Here is a 17,102-nt window from a genome sequence, read left to right on the forward strand (position 1 = left end):
TCCCCAATATTTACATACTTCTAAAAATTCTAGCCACAAGTGAACGGAACTTTTCCACAATACGACGACTAAAAACATATTTAAGAAATACGATGTCGGAAAATCGACTAAATGAACTTGCTTTATTAAATATTCATAAGGATATAAATGTTAGGGCAGAAAAAATATTAGATATGTTTACAATAAAGACGCAAAGATTGTATTTGTGAATTTCGTACTTTTTTTAAGTTTTCATTATTTTTATTTTATTTGAATTTTGTTCATACCATATTTTTATTACGTATTTACTTTATTTTTATATGTTGTGATTTATGTTAATTAAATATAAACTATCTCGCCTTTTTTCCTGTCAAAACCCCCCCTCCTTGACAAAATCCTGGCTACGCCACTGATCCTACCTCTACTACTTGCATCTAAAATTTAACCGTAGTTCGAAAGATCCACTTCTTAAAAAACACTTATTTTTAATGTTATTTTTATGCGGAGAGTACGGATACTATCTATAATATAATATTATTGCGATAATTCTGATTAATACTATGAGTGTGTGATTCTAAAAATATAACTTATTTATCATAATTAACCTTTAATTGTAATACAATGTATTTATGTACATATTAACATATAATATAAAATATGTATATATGTACATATATATGTGTCATACTTTTACTTTTAATAGTATATGTACATATACATAGCACTAAGTATATTGCAATAGTTAATAGTGCAATGATCATTTTCCATTTTTTAAATGTATAATTTAACGACATAGGTCGAATGTGTCGAAGGACTATCCCATGCACACGTGCCATGATCGTCACATTTTTTGAAAATGTCACATTTCACAAAAATAAACCACGTGCCACATTCACCGCTGTCTGATTTCGCCCTATATCGCTCAAGACCGTCATCCCCTCTCCAGGCTTTAATTTTTTTTTTTTTTTTTTTTTTTCAGAAATAAAAATATTTGTAAATTTTCATAATTCATCCAACAAATAATCGTAAAAGAACGCATATTTATAAAACTCCATATTCATGTTTAAATCTATACACAGCGCTCAATTGTAGAATGATTGATGACGATTAATACACAGAGAAGTAAAAAACGCTCGTTGATATTTACTCGAATGATAAACATCCAGAAAAATGTAGAAATGCAATCACATAATGAGTATTGAATGAAAGCTTTTCCTAGTTTTTTAACATGTTTTCATTGTTCCCTATTCTATAATATTAGATGTAGGTTAACATATATGTAATATTATAGAATAGGGAAGAATGAAAACACGCTAAAAAAACTTTATTACTGATAATGGTGCTTTATCACATGTATAAACGATTTTGTTCGTCCCCAAAACATTCCTGATTCTAACTATTAATATTGGAATATAATGACCAAATATGCAGTACTATTTCTGTATATATGTATGTATGTGTGTGTAATAAATTTATCGATGACGCGTAATATCCAATGCTCTTGAAAAGTAGTTTTTCAAGCGCTTGCGGAAAAATCGTGAAAAGCGAATTAATAAACTGTTCATCGTCAACGTCGGGACGTCTGATCTTCGATGGACGTCGCACGTGCGACCCAAATTCATATCGGTCAATTAAATTATTTTTAACGATTCACAAAAACGTTATACCTACACATATTTTGCCAGAAATGTTCCATTTTCGTTTCATACTCATCGCAAATAAATTTCAGCAGAATGTTACATCATTTAAATTCTTCAGTCGAAAATATTAAACCGTCGCATCATATTTTGCGTTATCGATCATCCTCGGTATTGTTTTTCGACCGTTCATTTCTTATAGCAGCGTTTCCCAACCTGTGGTACGCGGTTGATGGTTGGTGGTACGCGAAAAAAAAATCAGTAATGGCGGACATGCAGGAATGAATGATTTACAATCATAAAAATAGAAAAAATTTTTATATCTGATATATATAATTTGGAAAGAGACTTTGTAAGTTTGTATCTTTGTTTGGGAACTTTGAAAACAAAATAAAATTTCAATGACGACAATTCAATTGGTTGAATATTATATTTTTTTCGATTAAAATAAATTTACTATTAGATTCGCCATGTTTAAGCTTTTTATATTACAAATACTGAGCGAAGCCGGGTAAAACAACTAGTAATTAATAAACATTATCTTAATTAGTCATCGTTGACGTCAATATGTACAGTCGATGATCGAAAATCTGGCAATCGATACGTTTTCCTGAGATCCGGCATGGGTTTTGGAGTGCATTTTTAAATTTACCGTGTTCACGCTCCAATAAATAAATAACTTCAATTTGACACTTGAGAACAGTTCGATAATAATCTTTAATGTTCCAGATAAAATTGAAGTACAAATGATTAGAAAATTAGATTTTTGGAATTTATGTATCGAAAATGATCAAACTGAAGTATTTGAAACTTTATATAATTTCTTATCTGAAAACAAGAGTCGTATGTCTCGGGATAATTGTACGTGAAAAAATAATTGAATATTTAATAGGGCTGAAATCGTCTTTTACGCAGTGCTTCCCCAAACCTTTTAGAAGCAAACAATTTGATTTCAAACCCCTTTGATAATAAACATTTTCGGACAACTACCAAGGGAAAAGAGAACTTGATTGAACTTTCAAATTATAACATTAAAAAACTGAATTCGAAATAAATAAGGTTATTAATTTTTGGCTAGGTATTAGTGAAGAATATGAACAGCTTTATGACATAGCGCTCAAATTTCTGTCGCCGTTTATTAGCACTGAACTGGTTGAGAGACTTTTCTCTTCATATATTTTAATAAGACAAATATAAAAATTGATTGAATCCAGCTTTACCCTTTAGTCCTGGAGGCTTAAGGGTAAATCTCGCATCATTTGAACCAAATTTAAAATAACTAAGTACAAGGATCTCAATTATATGTACTTTGTAATTTTGTGTTTTTATTAAAACAATCAATAATAGAAATATGACAAGATAGTAGATAAATATATTAAACTTTGAGCATATTATAATTGTGACTCCACAACTTGCTACTGTTCATCTGAGGACTTTGATTAATTTTAATGAACTGAAATCGCATACCAGCATCCGAGCAGGTTAGTCCGCGGAGCAATTAATAGATGCGGTCTCAACATCGATGACTCATCTGAGTGCATTTCGGACTTGGTCGTTTTATTAGAATTTGTTTGTTTTTATTTATGCATCCCGTGAATCAATACGCAATTGATTCACGAAACTCCGAAACACGGTTTTATGAATGTGGCTTCTTTTTTATCGAAATTACATTTTTACATGATTATTCACGCGTAGATGATACCACTTGAGTCCACAATGTTCATGAAATATGGCTCAATGTCGCGTGTGTGATATTTGTGATTGTTATTTCCGTACCAGTTTCACTCTCATGATAATAAGTTACGTAGGTGGACATATGAATGTATTGAATGGTTTTATTGCGGGTTCAGTCATTTTAAACTGTGTATATACATTAGGCCGGAGCGAAAAACGCGATTTTCGGATTTTCATCGATGGACCTAGTGGAGAACTTTCGTCGTATCAAGGGAACGTTAAATAATAATAAAAAAAACATTGATTTTAAACAATATTCTGTGCCTCCAGCAAATCGATTTATCTCGACAAAAATTTCGAAAAACTAGGTTTTTTTTTTAATTTTCCACATTTTTCACTACAAGCTTCCAAATATTCGTAATTTCAACTATCCGAATAGCAAATAATAAAATATTCGAATATATTCGTAAAATTTTAAAGGAAAACAATATATATTTTGGATGATGAATGTATAGATATTACATTGTATGTATGTATTATGAAAACAGCAAAAACATAGAGTGAAAAAAAAAATTATTATAAAAAACAGCAAAATGCAGTGAAAATTAATCAAAAATTTTAAAATACATAAAAAATACGTTATCTGTTAAATTACATCCCGGACAAAAAAAACTCTCCTACCGAAAGTGTTCTAAATAATTCTAATTGACATCCAAATCTCAACACAATCATTAACATGAAATTATATTTTACGAATACTTGATAAAATATTCGAATAACGTATACTTTAAAAATTGATGAATATATTCGGTATTCGAATATTCGAATTGGAGGCTCTACTTGATATCTCATATTATATCTTTATTGGGCCCGATGATTTCTGGCAGTGGTAGGAAATCGCACTCATTCTATTGTCAGTCTGATTCAAAGTAACATTTTCAATTTGAACTCTACAGATACATATGTAGATCTTCGTAACTTGCCATCAACGTAATGAAATTTCCTATACTAATTTTGATGACTTGATTCAGATTTTGGCTTTAACTCAATTTTACATCATTTCGTTCACTATTACGGGTAATTAACATGTTTTTTTTTTTACTTACCTCTTATTATTTTTCAGATTTACAAAACCACAGTCATTCGCAGATTGTATCGGCAATGAATTACCATTGGGTTGGGAAGAGGCATTTGATCCACACATCGGACCATATTACATTAATCATGTCAACCGTAAGTATATATGTATTTTGTTTATTTTGTTTTCACACTTTCGATAGCTTTATTTTTGCTAGTCAGATTCGTCTAGAATTTCAAATCCTGCTCTTTCGAATAAAAAATAAGCATGTATAGAATATAGGATTCGTTGCATCATCAATATCTTAAAAATGCAAATCACGTGGAATGCAAAACTTTAGGCGAATACTAATAGACTTTTTACTTTCGTTTCTTTTATCGACGACATTCGACAATAATAGATTAGTCAATATGTACTTTCATGTGTAATGTATTATTAGGTTGTTATGTGCGAGATGTCGTTTCGCTGGATGCTGTTGTATTTATTCTTGATAACCCAATTGCAGTAGTGCATTTCTTCTGTTGAATTCATAGAAGAATCTGAGATTTCAATTGTACTACATATGTATGTATGTACTTTGTAAAATTAAAAAAAAATTTCTCACTACGCAGTTAAGTGTCTGTTTGGCCGGACGTGGTTTGCATATTTTTCTTTTGACAAATAAACGCTTGCGAAATGGAATTTCCTCTTTATATTTCATAAATTGAAGAGATTTAAATATTTTTTCCGTCAGATAACGATTCTACCACCATACGATTATTTGCTTTAATGATATATGTGATTTATTTCTAACCAGTAGTGTTTCACCAGTTTGTAATGTATGTGTGTTTAAATTTGTCAAGGATTCATGATGCGTGTATTTAATGAATTAGCGGGACAGTACATATGTTCGGTCAAGGGATTTAGCCATTTTGAATCCATGGTCGTCTTCATTCCTACGAGAAGGCCAACCTTGCCATTGGTATTCGTGCGCACACTTCATGTACATATCAAACTCGTATTAATGTAATAATAATACACGTTACGTACATATAATTTTCTGATGTGCCATATCAATTTGAACATTTTTACAATTTCATATTATCTCTGAAAATAATCATAACATTCGTCTTCATCGTTGGCGGGTTGAATTTACTTTGATTGCTGAAAGAACAGAATACTGTTAAAAGAAGAAACTATCATTGATAGAAAAGTCAAAAACGTTTGACCACACGATTTTTTCCCACACAACTGAACGTATCAAGCTGAAATTTTACATTTGTATTTTTATGTGCTCACTTAGAGTTGATAAAGTTTTGGTTAGAATTCGTAGATCGGAACTAGTATTTTTTTTAAAACAATGTTTTATTATTTTATTTTGACCTTTTAAATTATTTCTATCTACTTGATATTTTATTTTTATAATATAGTATTGTGATTTTAAGCAATAATTTTTTTTTAACAAAATCCAACAACCGGAAGTAGAACTTTTGTCTTGTGTAAGTTTCCATACATTTGCGCTCAATTTGTACCGAAAATGCTCTCATAGCCGGTATGTGTGAATTTGTACATACATATGTACATATGTTTCATTGTCGAATTTTGTTTTCTTATACTTATATTCTTCAAATATGTACATACATAAAATCGTGGGTTGGTCACATCAGAGTTTTTTTTTTCATATGGTTTTAAAAACTATTACCATTTGTGACACATGTACTATCTATTAACTATTATGTACACATCTTCTTTTTTAAAATAAACATTTTTTAAATAAAAACGGTTTTGCAAACTCTAATGAATACATATGTACATATAATGGATATAAAATATTGCATTTTTAAATGTACTTATGCGCAGTTTTCGGTGCAGATCTTACATCATCAAATATTCCAAAAGTCCTCTGACCAACACGAACCCTAAGTACATATGTACATACCAGCAGCATAGACTAGTGGTTACCATATCTCGCTATGGTCAGTGTGGTGATGAGTTCGAGTCACACTGCTTGCTGCTGGCCAGACCTTGGTTTGTAACCAGGTCGGTCATTTCTTATCAGAATTTACCAATTTTTCTGATTTTCATTGAAGCGACTACTGCAAAATTGGCTTTCCCTACTACCCATTTCTCTCGCTAAATCATGAGTTTTTTTTATATTTAAGGATTCACCGGGTTTCTCTACATAGATGTCTTTGTGGATGTTTATTGTATAAAAATGTTTATTCATCGTATTGTATTCGATTTTTACCGATCGTATTGTATACGATGTCTGACCATATATGTCATGTATGGTTTCGAATTATGTAATGATTATGTATTAAAATATATATAATTTTTTGATGTCTATATTACATTAATCGCATTGGAGCGATCTCTAATGACGAGTGTAAATTGATTGATTGAATACAAATAAAATATGTAGCAGGGCTGGCACTAGACATTTTGTCACCAGAGGCAAAAGGAAAAATTTTCCATGTAGCGTGAGACTTACTAGAACCGAGCATGCTGTCGCATGTGTTGTAACGTTATAAGGACGTAAAATAATTTCTATATATTTTTTAAAATTATAACTTATTTAATTATATAATATTATTACAATATACTTTAGTACATGGTATTTTATAATATTACTGAAAATATGTTGTACACAACATGACGTTGAAATTTACTTTAATCGTCTAAATAATATAAAATATATACGTATTCCATAAATAAATTAATAATATAAACAACTTACTTTTTTATATTAAAGTTTTATTAATGTAAATGTTTAAAAATACGAAACACGAACTCAAACCTAACAAAAAATAAAAGTAAAATTATATTGACTGCTGCACGCACGAACAGTGTTGTATTTCTTGACCAAAATGCAATGCGAAACTGAACTGAAATGTAATTGGCCATCGCAGGCTAGATCAGTTCGACTATAATTCATAATAGATTGACATATTCGTTTCCCGGAAAGATGCACTATATTGCACTGAATAGTAGTGCAGTTTCGAGAAGTCATAATTTTCAAAGGCGCTCAAAGAGAACTTATGCAATAGAATCCCACAAAAATAAAAATTTAGCACCCTCGGATGGCATACAAATACCCGTTGACACATTTTTGTGGAACTATATTGCGTTCGTTTTCCTTGAGCATCTTTGAAAGTTTGGATGTCTCGAGAGTGCAACTATCTCGAGTGCATTTTTCCAGTCACCGACATATTCGTGTATGGTGAGTCGGGGTTTCTCAAATTGATCGATACTGATTAACTTGAACCAATAATGCATAAGATTCACTCTGAAATAAAATGTAATAAAACTCGGCGTCTTTCCTATTGTTCGCCTGGGGCGTTTGCCTCGCTCGCCTTACCCTCGTACCGGCCCTGGTATTTAGGTACATAGGTACACATAAATCTAATCAAGGACATAACTGCACTATTCTTTACTATGAGGTGGTTAAGTTGCGCGATATTTGTTTATGCGTGTGTGCGTATCGCGTATCGGAATGGAATGCAGATGATGCGTGTGCATATCGCGCGATGGCCGGTCCGGGTATAATGAACCTGGTTTAATTGCGTACGAATAACGCTAGAAATGTGGCCGCGTCGGGATTCCGATTCCGTCGGAATCTCTGTTTGTCGGTCCGGACCCGCCATCCCACCTCTACACATCTATGTATCTGCACCACAAGCTCTCCTATATCGGTGATTCTCGGAACGGGCGAAACGCAAGCGGGGATGTTTATTTTAACGCCTCAACTTGCTCCATATTTATACGCAGATAGCGACTGCCCGTTGAAGGGTCAGCTCGGCCACAATTACCATTTAGTGCATCGATACACTTTTGACATTGATCTGCGGCTGGATTTGCAACACGAAAATATGTACATATATGTATCGCCTTTTAAATCGATATACATATGTATGTATTCACCAGTGGCGTGCCGTGAAAATCTCTCTTGTTTTTATCGCACAGCTTTGCTTGCATGTGCGCGAGCAGGATTCAAGGGGACTCGGTATGAGGTAAAAGTCGGAATTCTCGACAGGGCGGACCCTCTAGGCTCGGAAGCGAGGCTCCGTCGACCCGATCCTTCCTGTGATTGGCTACTCTTTGCGATGCCAATAGTATTGCCATGCCTTGAATTAACTTATATATATACATATATAAATATATATACATACATATGTTTCAACGGTATTTTATATAAAATACGATTCCAAATTACCAATTGTACCGACTACAGTCTGCTGTTTTTAAAGTCAACGTCCTGCGTCCCTCGTAAATTATAATATTTTACAATCAGTATTGTTACTTCGAGTAGAAAAATTAAGTTGAATATAGAATGTTTTATTTGTTCAAAGAAAGCCAATTTTTTTATATTTTTTCAATCACGTGCCTAGTCTGCTGCACCTTTGAGCCGGCCCTGTTCTCGACTTATTTATTTATTCATTTTTAACATATATACCAGGAAGGCCTTACAGGTAACCCCAATGCGCCTTCCTGGCCAATTACAAACATTGCAGTTTTTTTTTATTATTCAAGTCGCTGAATTACGAGACACTGAAAAACTCGCACATTAACGAGACATCTATGAATTGTACATTAATCAATCTCAAATAGTGGTGACATAGAAGGTAGGAAGGATATTTAGCCAATTTTACCGGCCTGTATTTTGTCGCAGATATTGTGCTCAACCGCAATGATATTTGAAGTATATTTTAACTGATTCGAACTCAGAATCGACACTGATCACGTTTTCGTGATCTAGAAAAAATGTGTGTGTGTCTGTGTTTATGTGTGAGTGTCTGTATGTTTATTGCGTGTCAGTGTATTTTGGGGATTTTTTGAACACTGTTCGTCCTATCGAACTGAAACTTAGTATTGGTTACTGAAATTTTTATCGATACACCGTAATTTTTTTTCATATTATTTAATTTATTTTCATAAGTTGACCGGAAATGATACCTCCCCTTATAGGTGTTCTCTTTCTTTTTAAGTTTTTGATTTAAATTATCTCCCAAACCACTCATCAAATCGGACTGAAGTAGAACTTTAGTCTATGTAAGTTTTCCTACATTTGTGTTCAATTTGTATTGAAAATGCTCATAGCCGATATGTGTGAACGTGTATGTACATACATATGTTCGATTATCGAATTTTGTTTTTTATACTTCTTATATTCCTCAAATACATAGATAAAGTCGTAGGTTGGTCACATCCGAATTTTTTACATTAAGTAAATGTAATTGAAGTTTTTTTTATATTGGGTGGATTATTTCAACAATTTGTAAAAAAACAAATCAATGAATCAAAGCGATGTTTTTCACTTTATTTTATTACATTTTCGGATGTGTTTTATTTAATCTTAGAAATTTATGGATGCGAACCGAAAATTTAAAGAATGTAGCCAAACTCTCAAAATTAGTACGCCAATATGCGAGTATTTTTTGCGTGAAACATCGGGAGAGTTTGCAAAATGCAATTGAACGTTTTTGAAATATGAAAACATGCAATTGAACTTTTTTTTCTTATACATTTGAAATCCCGGTGCTAGCACCGGGATTCCGGGATCGGAAATTCCCAGCACCGCAATCCCGGTGCTGAAGTAACCTTCCGGGATTGGAAGCACTACTATTAACTAAGAGAGCATTGCATGGTAATATAAAAAATGCACAAACATAGTAAATATAAATAAAAAAAAGACTAACAATCTGTGGTCAAAATGCTACTTTATGTATCAAATAAATGAATCTGGTGAGGGTCTCATCGCAATAAGTCCGCATAGTTTATCTTGCAATTTTAAACCCTCCACATTTCGTAAATATTTGTATTCAGTGAAGTATATTGCTAATACATTATTTGTCAATATATGTATGTATTTTTTACTAGGTTTATTTATGTAAGACTTATAGTCGCCGATTGCCGTTTCAAATTATGGATTTTTAATTTAATTGTTGTTATTCCGAATCGTTAACCCACGCAAATAAGAAATTGTAGTTCACACCAAATAACTATTTTGAAGCCATGTGCTGGTATATTGATTTATCCTTTTTTGGTCACCTGCGTTGATTAATATAAGAACATCGTAAAGGTTAAATAATTTAATTAAATATACGTCAAAATTTAGCCCATACGAATAATTTTATTTGCAAAATAAAATACATGTACATATGTTTTGGTTCCAAATTTTTAACTTCCTATAAGGCTGTAAACTTTTACAGTGAGTCATTTCAAAAACCGTTAATTTTATTTCAACCGTGTGATTCTTCTGTATTGATCTCGTTATACAAATCGTCACTCGGAATTGTGATTAACAGAAATACCTGAACGTTGACTCAACACGAATTACTAATTTATTAAATAAATAAATTGCGCCACATGTTCGCTTGTATTTTTACGGTGTCTTTTGCATGACTCTTCGGTATTTTTCCGTAAAATATTATATACGATATACAATATTTATATTTCTTATTTATTTTATGTTCTTCATATGATAGATTTGTGGATTCGAATTCGATTTTAGGCAATTTTTATCTGCGTCCGTTGCTGTGGTAGATTGTATGTCTGTTGCTGTGGTTGGCATCGAAATTCCGTGGCTTGCATTGCGTTTGTGTATTGAGATATTGTTTTTGCCATGTATTCTCATCGGCAATAACTTGAAATCGGGTATTTTGAGGTTCGCGTATGTTAGAGAAAAATTTATGTAATGCTATAATGCTATGAATGAAGGCCAAATTGTAATTAGGGCATAAATGAAAAAATAATCACTTCAGAGACCAAACTAGGCATTTGCTTTATATTCTTCAAGGAACTAGTATAATTTATAAAATTTTAATTAATTTTTAACGGGAATCAAATTGGCAAAATTGATTTAAAAAATTTTTAATATATAAACTATTTATATACAAGCTTAGTACCTTAGTACCATACGCTCAGGGGCAACCCGAAAATGGAATCATGGAAAATATAAATTCTTATTATTTTTTTTTAAAAAGAAAGAAATGATAATATTTATTGTAATAATTAGTTCCAAATCATTGAACGTCTAATATTAGCGTTGAATATTTTCTATGAACCTCTAGGTCCAAAATTCTGACCAATAAAAAAAAATAGTGCATGTGCCATGGGTGTGTTTAGGTTAATAGTGGAAGAGGAGAACTTTTGTTATACATATTTCCTCTAACTTCTAGACATTATTGAATTTATATAATGTGCTACCAATACGGCCCAATTGGCAATTTTCCCCGCCCCAAACGGATACCGCTCTGGTCAAAATCCGAGGTCTAGTTATGATTAAAGGCCGGATAACCAAGGTGCTGTCTTGAAAAAAACGGACCCAGAGGGTGCTGTGTATTGTTCATTGCATTGTTAAAGGTTCGCCGAACGTTTTGTTTTTGGAGTCTAGCTATGTAAATAGAACTAAACCGCCCCGATTCCTAGTAAAAGCACTGTGACTATCCGGTGTCTAGTTATGATTTATGAATCATAGGCATAACCGCATAACACAGATTTTCGACCAATAGGAATATAATAGGAGATTATATAGAATCATACAATTTATACAAATACGTTGATAAAAATGTATCAGTGGCATGTCGTGGAAATCTCACTGTTTTTATCGCACAGCCTTACTTACGTGTGCGAGAACAGAATACAAGGTGACGTGATACCGAGTCCCCTTGTATCCTGCTCGCGCACATGTAAGTAAAGCTGCGCGTTAAAAACAGAGAGATTTCCACGGCATGTCACTGGTATGTATATGCTTATACATATAATTGAACAGATATTTTAATATAATATTGCAGCGTGCATTCGCTTCACATATAAAGTATGCAGATTGTGTGCACATATGACACCTTGACGAGTGATAATAACCATTTAAGGGCGATCGGAATGTGCAGCGACGTCAAGGAGAGACAGACACGCGATTATTCGAACAGCATATCTTTAGGGACAATTTGCATTCGATCAATGCACGCTTACGACTCATTTCGAATAACGTTCTCATTTTATTTGTTTTTGTTTTTTTTTTGTTTTGCAGAGGTGACCCAACTCGAGGACCCGCGGCTAGAATGGCTCGGCATGCAGGAAGCCATGCTGCGGGACTACCTCCACACGGCACAGGACGCTCTCCAGGTAAATATTTTTCTCAAATTTACGCGGTACTTGGGATTCTTATGCGGCAGATGTGTGCTTTGAGCGTTGGAATTCCGACGTGCATATATTTATGGACAGACCTGGAATGCTCGGCGTCATGACGAACGCGTAAACCTACATAGTACTAAATATACTTTTATGTGTGCTCGTACGCCTGTATTTCTCAAAATGCAGAACATGCACTACCCGTTTACATTTATACAGTATATGCACGTATACGTACATATGTATATATTCAGTTATAAAATGTAACGTATAAGAATATCGGTGTATATAGAAAATAAACAGCTAGTTTACAGGCTCCTAACCTATGGGGGTCACCAACTGAAACGGTATTTTTTTTATAATTACAATAAGTAATTCAGGTGCATTAAAAATGTCCTTTTCAAATGAAATGCAATCACGGATCATTGGGCTTTAAAAAAATATGTCACTTCCTAAAAAAAGTTGGGAACCTGCATGGTAATAAAAAAATATATGTACATAAATTTATTATTACTAGACTTATGTATGTATGTAGGCTAGGGCTCGGGGCAGAGGGTTTTTCTATTGTTAATCTCTCGCAAAAGAACTGTGGAAAACCATTTTTACAGTTCTTTTGCTCTCTTGCCTCGATGGAATGGTCTATTTTTATTCGCAAATGCTCCAACGACTATCCGATGTTAAGTTATTACTAGCAATCGGCGGTGCATTTCCATTTCCCAGGAAAGAGGATTGGCTATTGTCAATTACTATTGTCCTACAAATCTAGAGAGCAAAAAAAGGTTGCCAATAGAAACTGTTGCCAATGGTGAACCCATTTCTGTCCAAAAGAAACCGACCGCCGTTCTTTAGTTAATACTAGAAAACGGATACTCATTAGTAGAGATAGGATAGTCACAGTGCTATCCATTGTTCGGCAAACCTTTAACAATGCATTTACAACCTTTGAACAATACACGGCCCCCTCGGGCTCCGGTGACTACTCATTAGGGCAAGATGGTTTTTTGGCGTTATGACTATTGTTAACTTCGTAGAAATAGCTTTTTTTGTATTCTTGCTTTTAACACTGTTGGATCGTGTATTTTGAGGTTTCCCTAATGAGTATCTGTTAGTGCTTCCAAATTCCAATCCCGGAAGGTTACTTCAGCACCGGGATTGCGGTGCTGGAAATTTCCGATCCCGGGATCCCGGTGCTAGCACCGGGATTCAAATTAATAAGAAAAAATAAGTTCAATTGCATATTTTGATATTTCAAAACCGTTCGTTTGCATTTTACAAACTCTCCCGATGTTTCACGCAAAATATACTCCCATATTGGCGTTCTTGTTTTGAGAGTTTGGCTACATTCTTTCAATTTTCGGTTCGCACCCATAGCTATGTAGATTCCTAGATTTCTAAGATTAAATAAAACATGTCCTATAATGTAATTAAATAAAGTAAAAAAACTTTGATTCATTGATTCGTTTTTTACAAATAGTTTGTACCGTCTATTAATTATTTATTGAAACAATTAACCTAATATATAACCTAACATGAAACCGCAATTACATTGACTTTATGTACAAATTCGGATGTAACCAACCCATAACGTTATCTATGTATTTGGGGAATATAAAAAGGATAAAAAACAAAATTCGAAAATCAAACATATGTACATACACGTTCACACATACCGGCTTTGAGCATTTTCGATACAAATTGAACACAAATGTAGGGAAACTTACGCAAAAGTTCTACTTCCAGTTTACGAATTATGACCAAAACCTTATCAATTCTATGTATGTTAGTACATAAAGAATACAAATATAAATTTTCAGCTTAATATGTTCAGGGGCGTATAAAGAATCGTGGTCACAAAATTTTTGACTTTTGCTAGAAGGAAAAATCCCACTCCCGTTTAATTATATTTATTGATTTTTTTTGTATTTTCATCACATTGATACAATAATTATACTTGAATTTTTATACACATAAATTGGTATCAAACTTAAAATTCTAGATATGAAATTTCAGTTCAATAAACAAAGGGTTTCTGAGAAACATAAAAAACCTTAATTCTCTAGAGTAAAAGTGCTACTTTCGGTTCATAAAAAACATTTTAAAAATATTGGGGTGTAAAATTAATAATTTCTATTACATGTAAAAAAAATTTCAGTCCGATTCGATAAGCGGTTTGGGAGATATTTTAATTCCAAATCTTTAAAAAAAGGACACCTAAAAGGGGAGGTACCATTTCCGGTCAACTTGAAACTTTAAAAAAAATTTACGTCGTGTTGATACAAATTTCAGTTCGATACGCACACAAACACACACCCACATTTTTTTCTAGATCATAAAAACGTGATCATCGCTCGATTCTGAGTTCGAATCAGTAAAAATATGGTTCAAATATCATTGCAGTTGAGCACAAAATCTGCGACACAATACAGGCCGTTCTTACCATTTCGTGGAAACGGAGAGCCGCCATCGAAACGGGTTAGAGCAAACAAATTGACTTTGGCTGTCATTGCTTATCCCACAATTATTCATTATATAATGTTGTTTTATATTTTTTCCTCATTATTTTTGTAAATATAAGATTTTTAAATAAATTTAGGCCAGCACCGTGATCCCGGTATTCAGACTAATTTCAGCACCGGGATTCATGGTACCAGAAAACACCTGGATCCCGGGATTGAAAGCCTTAGTATCTGTCCTTATAGTTATTACAAATCATCATCATAATCGATAACGACTAAAGCTTTACGAAATTGGGATGAATTAGTACTGTTTCTACCAAATAAATGATTCGTTGTGATTGAGTTAACTTTTAGTCTAAACCTAAAACTGTCACTTCGATACCAATTCTCTCATCAACATTCGTAAGACTGAAAAAAACTTGGCCCGGTAATAAAAACAGTGAATGAAGATATGAAAGCTGGATGTATAAGAAAAGTGTATGGCGAATAACTGTCGGGTTAATGGTGGGCATGAGATATTTCAAAACTTTGTACCTTTGTACATATAACTATTTCGTAGTGTGGACACATATGTAGGTGTGTGTATGTTTAATTGAAAAGTCATCTCATTTTTGGTTCAAAATTGATATTTTCGCGGGTGTACAGAAAATTTTCAGACACACTATAGAAATCTCATATTATAAATGGTTTGTTACACTGGCGAGTGGAGTCTGCCTCGATGTGTGTTCACATCTGAAGTAGCGCGCTAAGAAAACTAAATTATGCAACGTTTAAAAATCATCAGGCCGGGCCATCTGAGGCTTTCCAGGAATTCGGTGATTGCGTGCGAGAGCGACGGGTCTTCCGTGGCCTTTGTGTCTAAATATCAATATGGGGAAACCCGTTTGGTGCTCGAGGCCCGCTCTCATATACATATGTACATATACAAAGCGCGTGCGTACACTGGCCAGAATCCTTTTATAGCGAGTTCCTCTTTTATAACGAATGTGCGAGCTGTCGATGCCGATTCACGTGTATAAAATGCGAACGTCGCAATGATACGTAGGTATGTACATACATACATATGTACATACATACATATGTACGTTGCGCAATTCTGCGCGGCCCGGTCGATGGACAGACGAAGTGCCTCGTTATTGACGACCATAAACGCATTTTATTTCTTGAATTTATATTGTGATCGTTATCGAAAACGTCTCTTCGAAATCCGAATGTACCGGTAGTTACATCTATGTGATGTTTGCTCTTGGACACTCGTTGCAAGTTGCATTTTCTTATTATGAATCGAATTAAACTTTTCGTGTTAATGAAGAAATATTAGAATAATGTGCTAAATTTTTAGTAATTCAAATCTGCAGAATATGAAACTGAGAATGAAATGTAATAATTTGGCTTCATTGACATTTTTAGAAAATTTTATATTTATTTATTTATTTATTTAATATACTTGGGGGAGGCGGCAAAGCCGATAGACCCAAATTTATATGGCCGTGACTTTGAATTTTGAGTCCTTCCACAGTTCAAATTTCATTAGTTTCATGAGTAGAGTACTTCTGAGGCCGAAATTTCGGTATAAAATTTGTTATTTCGGTCAACTTAATAATTTAAAAAAAATGTACATGGTATCGATAAGAATTTTAGTAACCGATACTAAGTTTCAGTTCGATAGAACAAATGACTAGAGTTCGGCGCCTCAGTGCGCAAAATAGGTTCCTTATTGTCAATTTCTATTGTTAACCTCTTTTTGCTCTCTAGAGAGCAAAAAAAGGTAAAAAAAGGAAAAAACACAAATATACCCGCACATTAATCTAGATCATGAAAACGTGATCACTCAGTTAAAGCCCGGACCCAGAGCGCCCCGTTCATTGTTCAAATGTTGTAAATGCATTGTTTAAGGTTTGCCGAATCTTTTTTACAAAGCATTTACAACAATTGAACAATGAGCGGTGCACTTTGGGTCCGTACTCTGGTTCAGTTATTAAAAAAAATTTCGATGCCTTATTAAATAAATCGAACGTGTAATTTCCCAGGAAACACATCAAAATCGGTTTAAAACTTTTTTTGATTTGAATGTAATTAATATTCAATTTATTAATAACGAATAATTGAGCGTATCTGGTACGCCTCGCAAAGATTCCAGAATCAATAATATTTATGATTACAGTTTCT

At 33.3% G+C, this 17,102-nt stretch overlaps 1 protein-coding gene across 1 annotated transcript in view; it reads left to right on the forward strand.

Annotated features, from left to right (window-relative positions):
• kibra (WW and C2 domain containing protein kibra) overlaps nucleotides 1-17,102 on the forward strand; it is a 71,715-nt gene that overhangs the window by 42,646 nt on the left and 11,967 nt on the right. Inside the window, exons 2-3 of the mRNA XM_077440020.1 lie at nucleotides 4,414-4,523; nucleotides 12,377-12,471. Coding sequence (XP_077296146.1) covers nucleotides 4,414-4,523; nucleotides 12,377-12,471 — 205 coding nt within the window. The remainder of the gene's footprint in view (nucleotides 1-4,413; nucleotides 4,524-12,376; nucleotides 12,472-17,102) is intronic.

This window comes from Arctopsyche grandis, chromosome 1 (assembly GCF_051622035.1).
Source record: "Arctopsyche grandis isolate Sample6627 chromosome 1, ASM5162203v2, whole genome shotgun sequence".
Taxonomy (NCBI): domain Eukaryota; kingdom Metazoa; phylum Arthropoda; class Insecta; order Trichoptera; family Hydropsychidae; genus Arctopsyche; species Arctopsyche grandis.